Consider the following 13,165-nt stretch of genomic DNA (forward strand, 5'->3'; position numbering starts at 1 on the left):
AAAGAGTTACCTTGATCCCCTTGTAAGCAGCAAGTAAAGCCAAGCAAGAAACTTAATAGAGTTTAGGAGTCACTTCTGAGCACGAGACTCATGCACAAGCACTTTCAGAGCACAGCAGTCATTCCCTGGGCACAACACGTGCTATCCAAGCATGCCAGCAAGAATAAAACACAAACCCAAGAGTGCACAGAGCCAGACACATCACACCTGGCATCCCTGGGCACACTCAGAGCTAAGGATCCTGCGGGATGGAGGGGAAGGGAAGCTACATCCAAGCTTCCTGCACACTTTGCACCGGAGCAGAACGGGATTCCAGGGTTGGTTTCTTTTCAGGAGTGTGACAGGGCTGATGCAGGAGTCTCCAGGCACTGCTGGGATTGCACACAATGCATGATTGCTCTCCAGCCCACGGCTCAGCTGCCATTGAGCCCACAGCTGCTGGGGGGAGGCCAAGTCACTGCCAGGACAGCCTGGGCTGCCTTGTCCTCAGGGGACAAGTACCTTTATTTCTTCAGGAAGAGGTCACCTGAGTCCCCCACGGTGACCCTGCGTGGAGTGGGACTGAGCAGCGCTGCTGTCACCGGCAGGGAAGGGGCAGAGGAAGTTATTACAAAACTTAATTGTCTTACAAAATAAATTCATTATTTCAGCCCAGATTTAGGAGGGCCTCTGAACTGGCACTTAAGAAAAGAATTGTTTTCCTGTATGCTTTCTTCTGTTTTAGTATTATTTCGAACTGGATCATTTCCACATTTCTTTACCTAGGAATATCAAAGTTTATGACAAGAGCAAGCCAAAATACTTCATGAAAGCAAGAGAACACTACCACTGTGACATGCTTGATAGTCACCAGATTGTAAGCATGAGGCTCAATTTGGAGACACACACACACAAATACTTTTATAGATACCTACTCACAGCACACACAAACACAGATGTGTGCATTCATATATACATAGCCATGTATATATACACACGTGTGCATTCACTGCCTCATCACCATCTTCATAAAACAAATGGAAAGCAGCACATTTGAAACATTTTAAGAAGTCATTTCACTTTTAACAAGCCTGTGCCTACACCTCGTTTGTTTTGATACAGAAGATGACACTGCCAAGACAAGGAATTTGCACTGTAGCAAACGACATCCCTTTGCCCTGTTGGACCTGTGCAACCTGCAAGGCACATTCCCAGCAATCCAGGCCTGGCTGGGCTCCCCAGCAGTACTTACTTGACAATTCCCTGCCTCCAAAGGAAAGCAAGTTAAAACATAACACAAGCATTAATGGTTTCTTTGCAGCAATTCAAAACCAATGTGCTCAGATTACATTATGGCATGGAGGAGCTCCAGGGAAGGTAAGACACAGTCAGATATGAGAGGGGTTCAGTTCTCTGGGTACTGTGAACACAGCAGAGAAGGTTCCTGTTACTCGTGGCAATCTCGAGGATGCTCTCACATGAGGACACGCAGCTGTCAGTCAGGCACAGGAGTCCAGATCCAAACTGACAAAACCTCAGCACCACCTTCATGCAGAAGTGTGAAAAGATGGGAGTGGACATTCCCTCCAGCCACGGGGGGAGAGAAGCCCAAATCAGGGGTGTGGTGAACAGGCAGCACCAGGATAGAGAACAACACATGGACACAACAAGAGCTGGGCTGGGGGAAAGAGGGAATGGGGTTTTGGAAGAGGGGGGCACCTTGAGGGAGGAAAGAGAGAGAGAACAGGGCCAAACTATGAGGGTGAAAAAAAGCCACACCTGTTTAGATGGAAAATAAAGGTCGAAAGAAAAGGCAGATCAAAAACTGTTATGATAAATTCTATGGGAGGGGGATCTAACCAACCCCTGTTTCCAGGGCACAGGCCAGAATTGCTGTCTGGCTGGAGATGCTGACTGCAGCAGGAATAAACTGGGCAGGACACAAACATTCTGCTCCAAGGCCAATGGGAACAGCACGGGAACTCCAGAAACAGCATCACATGAAAGGGACCAACAAGGTCTGGAGCAGGGACAGATGGACAGGAGTGTCCTGCAAACCAGAAGGTGACAGGCTGAGCCAGCAGCAATGGGTAGGGAAAAGCTTCGAGCCCAAAAGGGACACAGACATGGATTTACACGGCTGCAAACTGGAGAGGGAACACACTCGGATCTACACAGACATGAGCAGGACTGCTCCTGAGAAGATAAAGCAAAGTTCAAGGAGAGAGGTAAGGGCTGGGTTGTGTAACAAAAATCCAAGGTCTGAAAAATAGACTGTTCATTTCAGAAAATGTGCAAAAGCAGCTTTTAAAGGTGCCCTTCACCAGTGACAGGAGGGGACTCCCAAGTGCCCCAAATTGCTGCAAAACTCCTTGAGCTTTTTTTAATCCCTTCCCAGAGAAGGGATTAAAAGATTTTCTAAATTCTAAACCCTTGGATTTTCCCATCCCAACATACACAGGAGTTTTACATACAACTTCTCCTGCTGTTACTTTTTCTTAACACTTTGTAGCTATCATAAGACAACAAAAAGAATAGGATTCACCATGAAAATACCCTACTCTCAAATACAGCAGATCAAAGCAAAGCTCAAACAGAACTAGAGAGAAACATCAGTGGTAAATTATCAGTTTTTGAAGGACTGAGAAAGCCTTACGTTGCAATATGGTTGCAATATTTATAACTTCACGTGTATGCTGATGCACTCTTAAAAAAAAAAAAATTAAAAAAAAAACCAAACCAAAAAGTACTACAGGACATATGGTGGGGCAGCTGTTGCCACAGCCTGTCAGGGCAGCTGGTCACTGCATTCCCAGGTCATTCCAGCTCAGTGCCCAGTGAAACGAGCACTACAGCAATTGGTAAGGAGGGCAATCACTGCAATGAAACCTGAGGCTCTTTGCTCTGAGCACCCTGGGAAGTTGTTCCCTAAACAGCTGGGCCTGCTGTCCCTCACACTCCAGACTCTCTGGACACACTGCAGGAACAGAGTCTTTTCCACTTGTTTTGTTATTCCCTGCATAAACTCCAGCATGGTTTGAAGCTGTGTTGTGTAAATAAAACCACTGAACCAATCACACGTGGCAGATCCTCCCTCTGCATGACAAAACACGAGAAGCAGCTTTTCCCATCAGCCCTCACAAAAGCTGGGTACTGCACATGACCCTCAGTGCAGAGACAGAAGTGCTGGCACCCCTCAGTTCCATCCCCAAGTGTCACACAGACAGAGAGGAGCTCTGAGCCAGCTCTATGCTGACCTGTGGCATTGACTCTGAGCTCAGCTGCTTGGCAGGGACTGACAAATACCAGTCACAATGTGTACAAGCCTTGGGGACAGCTGGGATGAAACCAGCAGGCTGTCAAATGCATTTAGGGTGCATTAACTTGACATAATGCTGCTGAGGAAGTAAAAGTGAATATTCCAAAGATGCTCCTCATTCTCAGAGAGGGCCCAAAGTTATTTTCTCCACCCCAAGGATGTGTTTTTCCAGATACATTTTGAATAGTCCCCACCTACACATGAATACAACACAGATTCACACTCAAAGCTTTTGCACTGCACCCACAGACGTGTGTGTGTAAAGGTGCAGGAAACAAGGCTGTAACCATATGTCTAATAATTCATTTCATGGTGCAAAGGCTTGTGGGGGCTATTTTGGAAGCTTATGTAAGTTAGCTCATATTGTTTTAAAGAAATCAATAATTTTAAGAGTAACATTTGAAGAGTGAAAATATCAGCTTCATTAACTTTTTATCAGGACATAGGATTACACGTGAGGCAAACGCCACGATGGACACCAGGCTCTGAGGTGGGTAATTCACGGAGAGTGAGACAAGCCAGGATGCCAAGAAAACAGAAAACCAGACAAACATGCTAATGCTGCTTTTTGTTTTCTACACATTCCACTTGCTTTGAAGGAGTTCCCACCACCAGGTTCATGTGGAGTCATGCAAATTGAGCTAAAGGAGAGCTGCAGACCAGGGGGGTGTTCGGGTTAGTAGGAGGCCGAATGCAAACAGGTCTTTGCCTTTGAGATTAGTAACAGAAATGCAGCCTTCAGCAAGCTCGTGGTACTTCTCATCAGATCACTTCTTGGTTTAAACGGTCCCAGCTCAAAACCCGGCCCTTTTCCAAAACAGCACAATTCCTCTGACACACAGCAGAGCTTACAAGTGTCCTGGATTGTCTGGGCCAGTGCCCCCCGTGGCCAGGGGGTCCCGAGGAGCGGCAGCGCCGCGCTGGGAGCTCCCAGCCCGCGGGGCTGCTCCTCTCCAGGGCACCCCGCTCCTGACCACGGGCACGGCAAGGGGGGGCAGCCAGGGGGAGCAACGGAGACGAGGGCAAGGAGGGAAGACACGGAAAGGGAGAAGAAGAAAAACAACAAGGTCGGGGAGAGGAGAGAGAAACAACAATCGATTAATGACCTTAACCAAACAATGCATCGATACAACTGCCAGACATTTTTAAACTGTCCCTCAGCAGCAGCTCTCCTGTCACTTTGCCATCCTAAAGCTGTAGCTGCTGATGGACACAGGAAATGTTGGATCCCCCCAAAAATACCAGGCCATGATTTGATTCAAATCCTGCAAGAAAAATCTATCATGTCACTTCTACACTCCTCCAAGATATTAGCAGAATCATGACTATTTTAATTACATTCAATTTAGACAGGGAATATAAATTTCATTAATTTTCTCATTTTCTTTTCTAAGAGAAAACTTTATTATTACTCCTAAGTTTGTAGTAACCATTGTACAGTTCAGCTCCCAACCCTACACTTGCAATCTTTCAGGAGTCCCATCACAGTTCCTGAGATCAAACTCCTCCTGAATGGAACAATGAATTGTTATTTCTAGACAAATAATGCACCTGGAGGTTTTCAGATGCACCACTCCCTATTAGAGAAGCACAGAGTCCTGCAAGCTTATTCCAGCAAACAGAAAGACTGAACAGATGGATGTGTCTCACAGGTGCCACACGACACCTTTGAAGCACGTTTAGTTACACAAAGTGGAAAGAAACTCAAACAACAGCTTATCCTCTAAATGTTAAAAGGAAAAACCCCGGTGAGCTCCAGTCATTGCCCCCAAGGAGACCTCAGAGAAGCAGCCCCAGCTATTCCTGCTTCTTGCTTAAACCAGAAACCTGCTTTTTCTCTCTTTTTTTTCCCTTCCTTAATTTAAACTTGTTAATTACAAGTTTTTTCTCACTATATCTTCACAATTTTTCCTTTCTCAAAGCCACAATGAAAATGCAGCAAGAAGGACACTGCAAGACCCTCACTACATGTTGCAGTGAAGTGGGCCAGCAGTTTTCCAGCCCTTGGGCACAATCACTAAGGGAAAGGTCTGGAATATTTCCTCCAGAAAAACTTCCTCCTCAAAAGGTTTCCCCACATACCTGCCTGAAAGAGAATGGAACAAATCCTCTGGGTTCCCCTCTTCAAACCTGGGAGAGCTACTCCAGCTGTGCCTTTGGCAGAAAATCTAAAGCTTTGGGAGCTGCCTTCAGAATTCCTTGTTGCCTCTTCTCTCAGCCCTGTGCACAGAGATTTCAGGGCTCCACAGCCTCAAGACCTGCTGACTTGGGCCTTTGATTTTCCATAACATTTAGGATTTTACTCAACACAGACAGCTCAGTACTTGCAGACTTTCCATTTCACCTGGATTCACCAACTGTCACTTCAGACTCTTGGAAGTGCAAAGAAAATCCAGCCCAGGGATTTCAGAAGTTTGTCATGGGCAGACAAACCCTTTTCCAGCTGCTACATTCTTTTGTGTTTTCTGAAAAGGTGAAATTTGGCCCAGCTACAAAGCTTCCCTCATATTTCATACATCTGAGAGAAGTCAGCTTTAGCCTGAGGCACCCACAACTGGGAGTGCCAAGATCCTGCAGGAATTGTGCCCCCGTTGTCCCACTGTGACCAGGAATTGCAGTCTTGCAGCAGCCAACACATTAATCCCATTTTACAGCACCCAAACCCCAGCACCTTTCACAGCCTCAGGCCCTATCCACTCTCAACACCCTCAGAAAGCACTTTTGCTGACATTTCACCATAAAGTCGCTGCTTCTGATTATTTCACTATAAATTCTCACTATTTATATTAATCCCTTGAAGAAAGGAGAGTGAATTTATCATTGCTTAATAAGTGACATATGAAAATTATGAGATTTGTTGTCAGATTGATCAAAACAGCACGTTCCAAATACCAAAGGTGTGATTATACTGAAGCATCTGTAATTTAAAAAGGAGATAAAAATGTGTACAAGAGCTGTGACTGTCAAGCAGAAAAGATGGGAAGGACAGTGACAAGGGTTTATTTTTAACCTAGATCAAAATGAAATACAAAACTGTTGGTAACACAGTAAGAAGAAAAAATATAGGAGAATGTTAAGACGTGGCTTTTTACTCTGCTCAGTGCAGAGCATGTAACATGGCATGGGTTATTCCCTTGGGATGCTGTTTGCATGTGCAGCCAGCGGTGAAGGGGCTGCTCTGGAAGCCAGGGGCAGGCTCACTGCACAGGAGGTGCCTCCCCAGTTCAGCCACCAGCAGAGTGGGAGGTGTGGGACCCCTGGAGCAGCTTCCCAGGGCTTTGTGCTCCTGGGGGCCTGTTCTCCATGGAGGGGCCGGGGGTGGGGACAGGCTCCGGAGCTTGAGCTGTCACACAGCACAGCCATGGGGGCACAGAAGGGAACTTCCCAGGCTCCTTAAGGGACATTTGCACTCCTGGGCTGGAAATGTGCTGAAAAGCTGCACAAGGCACTGATGCTTTTGCTGAAATCGTTGGTAATTCATGAGTGCAAGACATTTTTAAACCCAGCTTAATCCATCAATTAAACTCACTCAGCAGTTGCTTTTGCATCATCAAAGCAGAGTAAAACAGCTGGAGGGTGCAAGAGTTTCTGGTGTGAAACATCTGTACCACTGCCACTTATTATTCCTGTAACAATTTAGCAATTCACCCAAAAATAAAATAATCATTTTCCTTTTTTAACTCAATTTGCAAATATTTATGTTTACCAGATGATATGCCTTTTTGTAGGAAAACAGATGAACAAATTCTTTATTTGAGGAAAAGAGATAATCTTAGAAGGAAGGAAAAAGAGAAGGTTATGGTCCAACATTCTCTTGCAAAAATCACTGATCGTCCTCCTGCATGGTATTGCTAAAACATTGCAATGAAAAGAAATGGGTGCAACATTTTTTTCTTATTGTTTATACCCCACATTTCACACCCAATTCTCCTGTTTTGTACATTTACTGAGCAAAAATGATTAATTACTTTCTGTTCAACATGTTCAGCACTGCATTCTTTGAGAGCTTTAAAGACAGAAACTTATTTTTCCAAGGCCTGCATGAGATTAGGAAGTATTATTAACTCCATTTTGTCTCCTGCAATAACAGAACAGCTAAGCTGAAATTCTTGCTGTGGGTTAACCCAAGCAGTCCTTTGTGTCAGTGCCCAGTGGGGGGCAAGAGCAGGGAAACTCCTGATAAAAGAATGATCATTTCTAAGGAAATATTCTATCAGGAGAGACAGAATGGGCTGAGAGCTGAGTCACCAGCTGCATTCACAGGTAGGGATTTAGTGCTCCAGACTTTGAGGGGGAATGTACTCTACTGCTTATAAATGCTCCCTGTTCTGTCCCATCACATTTTACCACCCCCTCCTTTAGGTCTGTGTTTCACTGGACTCAGCCTCTGTTCTTAGCTCTTACCTCTTTTCTTTGCTCTCCTCTCCAGCACTGTTCCTCTTCCAGCTAATTTTTTTAGAGTATTTCAGCCTAAGGCCAGCATGTGCCGTAGGAAATTCCAGCTTTAACAGTGACAACCCAACACAATTGCAAGGAACCGAAAATCTTTTAATAAAAGCACCACCCAAAGCCTTAACCACAAAATATTTACAAGCTTACCACTATCACAAGTGCTCTGCTGCAGACACACACTGGTTAGGAGAGAATGTAAATGCTCATGTGAACAGCACAAGGAACACAACGCTCAGAGATGTGTCATATAGATGCATTTATCTCCATCACATTAACATGCTGTACTCTGTGAACACCATTTGAAATGTTATCTGGTGAATTTTTAAATTCCTGTCTTATCTCTAAGGACTAATTTTATTTGAATGAAAGATGCAAAAGGACCCACTGGGAAGAAAAAGCTTTTGTGGGACATACCTCTCTTCCACTGAAACTTCCTTCAGCTGCTGATGGGGTTTCGTGCCTTCCATTTCCCGGATGCTCACTGCATAGATCTTAGTGGTGTAGTCAATTGCTTTTTCTCTGGCAACATCACTATCATAACCTTAGAAAAACAAAACACAGAATAAAACAAGCTGCCCTTGTTTCACGGTGACAGAGTAGAGAACAAGAAATCTGCCCCAACGAAAGAAGGAAACAAAGCTCTCCTCACACTGCAGTTCAATGCCTGTGTGAATCTCTGACTCAGAATGAAATCCTCTTTACCTCCATCTTCTTCTGCATCGGTGTCTGACTCTTCACTGTCCACCAGTTTGCTCTCCTGGATGCCCAGGAACTCCCTGGTCCAGATCATGAGGGCGGTGTCGGCGCCGCCCACGGTGAGGAGCACGGAGTCGTTGTGCAGCCACTGCACGTTGGTCACCTGGGCGCTGTGCCCCACGTACTTCTTGAACCTGGCATGTTGGCCCTGCAGCACACAGAGGGCCCAGCTGGCACCCCACCACAGGCCTGCCTGCTTTGCCTCTGCTGCCACTGAAATAAACACACTCCTTACCTTCACCGGGTAGGAAAAGAGCTTCACAAACCCAAAGTCATCTCCTGTGGCCAGGAGGGTCCTGTCCTTTGTGAGACTGGCTGCGTTGACAACGGTGACATCGCTGTGCATGGGCCAGATCCCCTCACACGTGGGACCAAGCACACACGTCCACGTGTCCCATTCAATCTTCTCTATCTGCAAGCAAAATCCCCCCAAATGAAGGCTTCTCACTTTAAACATACCAAATGCACACTAGTTTCGTGCATATAGTTTTCTATGTTTGACATTAATTTTATTTCAATATTTTATTTCTTAAGAAATTGTGCTGTTGCAGCTCGTTAATATCTTCATCAATTTAAACATTCCCATTTTTCCAAGGCAGAGCATGCTTTGGATACAAATCTCCCTGAAGATTTTCTGAGGTGCTAAACATTGGCAATTTTGTAGCAGAATTACATGTCAGGAATAATCAGCTTCATGAAAAGCCAGGTCCTGCTGTGGGAAGGTTGTTCACAGCCTGCATGCAACTGGTTACACAGAAAACAGGTGACTTGGAGAAGGGGATTATGGCAAATGGCTGCTAATAAATAAACAATAATAAATTAAGAGGTAAAAGCAGAAATCTGCACATTCTGCCATTTACAAATGCTAGGAGAGAAACTGTGGAATTCTAAGTAATTCTAATTGTAACCCTTGCAAATATAGCATCATAAAAGGAAAAAATACACCATTTGAAGACAATTCTTAAAATTAATTTTCACAGTAAAAATAATCCAGCACGCAATTCATACCTCAGCAATTCTTATAATATGTCTTTTCCCCCTCGGTGCTTCAAAAAATAGTTGTTCTTTGGCACCAGAATTGACTTGCAATAACTTTCCTGGACACAAAAGGAGAGTTTGTTATGAACCTTATTAATGATTATGACTATTAAGAACTTTCTTTTGATTGAGTGGAGAGATTTCTGGGGGTAAATTAAGAAATTATCCTCTAGAGAGTTATTCATAGCCAAAGTAACACAGATGCTTAAAGTCACTCTTGTAAGGGTCCTATACTCTGATTCAATGCAATAAGTAATATTTTAAATACCACAAGTAATATTTTAAATACCATCCAATATCCTTAAGAAGTTGCTGTTGCACAGCAAATCAGTTTCTGCTGATAGGGAATATTTTGCTCGTGTTTCATTATCACACTAGTGGAAGTAAAAAAGAAATGCGTGTGCTATTAATTTTCCTAATAATTTTACAAGGCAGCTCTGCCAGAAGTGGAACCTTTGCCATGTCCTATCCCTTCTGCACTGCCCCACTGGCAGTGCCAGCCCCACTCGGAGCTGTCCTGGCATGGGAAGTGTGCTGTGCCCATGGAGATGCTGTGGTGCTGCTGCCACTGGCTCACACCTCGTTTTGGGGTTGGCACACAGCAGGGACAGGGCTCAGGCACACAGGTGGTCCCACACAGATCACATCTGCTCTGGGAAGGCTCACTGGCATGAGCTCATTATGGATCCTGCTGAACTTAATTACTTGGGACCATCAGGCTCCAGCTTCTTGCAGGGATTGCCACGCAGAGCTCAGCAAGGAGAGGAAATTGGATACCAATCGATGTAATTGCACTGGATCTGTACAGTGCTCCATGGGGAAAAAGCTCAAGAACTGGAGGGGAACAGTTTCCTGATATCCCATTTTCTGGGAATTTCCAGTCTGTATCTCTGGCCAGCACCTTACCTCTGGAGTCCCAGTCGATGTGGGTGATGTAGCTGGAGGCACCTTTGCAAATGCCAACTCTTTTGCTGGTAAGGACATTGTAAATATCCACAAAGTTATCGTGGGAAGCCACAGCCAGGTACTTTCCTGATTCTGTAAGGAGGAGACACCAAGGTTATTAAACCTTCTAACTGATCTTGGTGTGATTTCCAGCACTGTAGTGAGTTCACCAGGCAGGGATGGGCCTGTTATAGTCAGCACAAGGAATTGTAAAGTATTTTACAATGAGCACACACAGAGCCACTCTTCCCTTGGAACATTCAACCTTGTCTAGACAAGAGAAACAAACTGCAAGGTGAACACTGCTCTTCCACCTTATCATCCGGTTGTACCTCGTGAAAACTTGATATCCGAGATCATCTCCTTCCTGTGGTGAAAGGAGACCATGTCCTCCACAGTGTCAGCATTCACCACCAGGAAACTGCCGTCGTTCAGCCCCACCGCCAGCGCCTTCCCGTCGGGAGAAAAGGCACAGCAGCGCCCGCCTGCGGGAGCACAGGGAAATGGATCTGTCAGAGTTCAGAAGCTGGGACTGAGTAAACCATCGGTGAACTGCAACTGAAAGGATTTTACACCAAGCATGTAATTTTAAAGCAGATTTGTAATCTCTTGAAGCAGATATGTTACCGAGGCCTATGATGGATGCTTTGTTACATGGTGCTCTGGAGCTGACGATGATTTAATCCCTTTTGAAACAGGTTTGTGTGCAACAAACACCACCTTTCAGCTACATTCTAAACACACCAATGACAGAAATAAAACAAAAAAACCACCCAAAACATATACAGAAAGGAAATCCGGATGGAAAATTCAAAGACTCATTAAGGGCAGTGTAACTGTGCCTCAGCATTATTCCTGACCATACTCTCTCCTACAGCTTATCCTCATTCATCCCCCAGTTCACCTCTCCAAAACATTTAACTCTGTTTTCCCCTAGTCAGTTAAGGGTTCCTGTGCTCCGGATCTGTTCATGAAAATGAACCATTTTAAACTTCCTGAAGGATATCAATGAGTTAATAAAATAAGAGCAATTTTGAGAAGGCAGCATTTCAATGTAGCTTATCTAATTTTATACAGAGGAGAGGGCAGGAAAAGTGTTAATTTTAGAGTAATTGGTTTAACAGGTAAAGCTCATACTGACAGCAAAAGATGATTGTGCTCAACACACAGGAAATTGTACTTCTGTCTTTATAAGGAAATTCTTCTACATCAGCAACGTACTGGCCTTAAGTATTCCTAGGGAGGAAAGTGATTCTGAGGTCAACTCATCCCCTTGAAATTGGGGGAAAAGAGGCTGAAGTTCATGTTATTATTATTCATTACAATAGATTACAGTCCCTTTTCTTCCCTCCCTTTGCACTGACTTGACACATGCCAAAGCCAATTCATTTCCTGTGCTCCCGATTCCTTAATGACCGTGTCCTTTGCCTACCAATGGCTGAAAGCAGAGAGGGAGCTGCTGCAGAAGCAGAGGCTCCATGGCCGCCCCAGGGCCAGGCCAGGGCATTTTTTTGTTACCTTTTTTGAGTTTCCTCACGGCCAGCATGCGGTGCTGTGCCGACAGCTCCCAGATGCGCAGGGTTTTGTCGTCGCTCACGGTGGCACACACGGGCAGGAGGGGATGAGCTGCCAGGCCCCACACTTCTCCTTCCATGTGGCCCTGCAGGAAAGCATCCCAGACAGGGGGAAATAACGCATGGGGGGCTGTGTAACGTGTTCTAGCCTTGGCCTGCCCCATTCTGCAAGTCCCAGGCAGTAAAGCCTTCACCATCTCCCCTCTCCAAAGCTTTCCACGTTCCAAAAGACCTGAACATCTGCTCTATCTCCCCTGACAAATGCCTGAAACACTCTTCCATAGTCCCCTCCACTATTTCTGCCTGTAATTCTTCCAATATTCTCCTTTCCAAACTTGAGACGAATAGTGAACAGCTACACCCCAAAAAGGACTTCAGCCTGAAATCCTAATATTGGCTAATCCCCAAATGTCCTTTTTTAGACATCTCCTTTATGTCCTTTTTTAGATCCTTGTTTGCCCAACATACACACAATACTTTGGTTTAATCTTGCCTCAAATTCTCAGTTTTCCAACTTGTTAATCACTCTTCCTGCTTTTTTCCAGCTTTCCTTCAGTTTGCATACAGTTTGCTAGCACTGCATATCGAGGTTAAATAATTTCTTACTGCTCTCAATCTGCATTAGTGAATGAGTTCAATGTTTTATAAAACACAACCTCACACATCTTGGATAGTAAGGCAGTCCTGCAGGCAAGACAAATTTGAAGGATTACTTCATGTGATCAAAATTTACTGAAAAAAAGTATACCACCAAAGAACCAGCATTTTTGTAAAAACACAGGAAATGGTTTGCTATGGGAGATCCATACAGTACCTGAACTAGCAGAGTCATAGGCCCACTTTTATCAATTTCAAGTATTTCTCCATTTTTAGTTCCTACCAGGATGTGCCCATGTCCCAGGCTGATGGCTCGGATGGAGGGGTTGTCTTCTAAAAGTAAACCTGAAGAATGCAAGATTTTTATATATTTTTTAATTTCATATCACTTGCAGTTTATATATAATTCAAATCTGTTCAAAATCATGAACATGAGATAAAATTGCAGGATCAAACTGCCAGATAATCCATGTATTCCTTACTAATTCAGGGAGGGGAGTTTGTC

The 13,165-nt window shown here is 44.6% G+C and overlaps 1 protein-coding gene across 5 annotated transcripts in view; it reads right to left on the minus strand.

The window, feature by feature from the left end:
* Window positions 1–13,165, minus strand: part of EML6 (EMAP like 6) — an 85,452-nt gene that overhangs the window by 14,791 nt on the left and 57,496 nt on the right. For all 5 annotated transcript variants that reach the window (XM_088160790.1, XM_088160792.1, XM_014895137.2 and 2 more), the window contains exons 20-27: window positions 12,878–13,005; window positions 12,008–12,149; window positions 10,822–10,974; window positions 10,451–10,582; window positions 9,515–9,603; window positions 8,742–8,918; window positions 8,453–8,654; window positions 8,165–8,291 (exon numbers count right to left, since the gene is read on the minus strand). In XM_088160790.1, coding sequence (XP_088016916.1) covers window positions 8,165–8,291; window positions 8,453–8,654; window positions 8,742–8,918; window positions 9,515–9,603; window positions 10,451–10,582; window positions 10,822–10,974; window positions 12,008–12,149; window positions 12,878–13,005 — 1,150 coding nt within the window. The remainder of the gene's footprint in view (window positions 1–8,164; window positions 8,292–8,452; window positions 8,655–8,741; window positions 8,919–9,514; window positions 9,604–10,450; window positions 10,583–10,821; window positions 10,975–12,007; window positions 12,150–12,877; window positions 13,006–13,165) is intronic.

The sequence above is a fragment of the Sturnus vulgaris genome, chromosome 3 (assembly GCF_052056855.1).
Source record: "Sturnus vulgaris isolate bStuVul1 chromosome 3, bStuVul1.hap1, whole genome shotgun sequence".
Classification (NCBI taxonomy): domain Eukaryota; kingdom Metazoa; phylum Chordata; class Aves; order Passeriformes; family Sturnidae; genus Sturnus; species Sturnus vulgaris.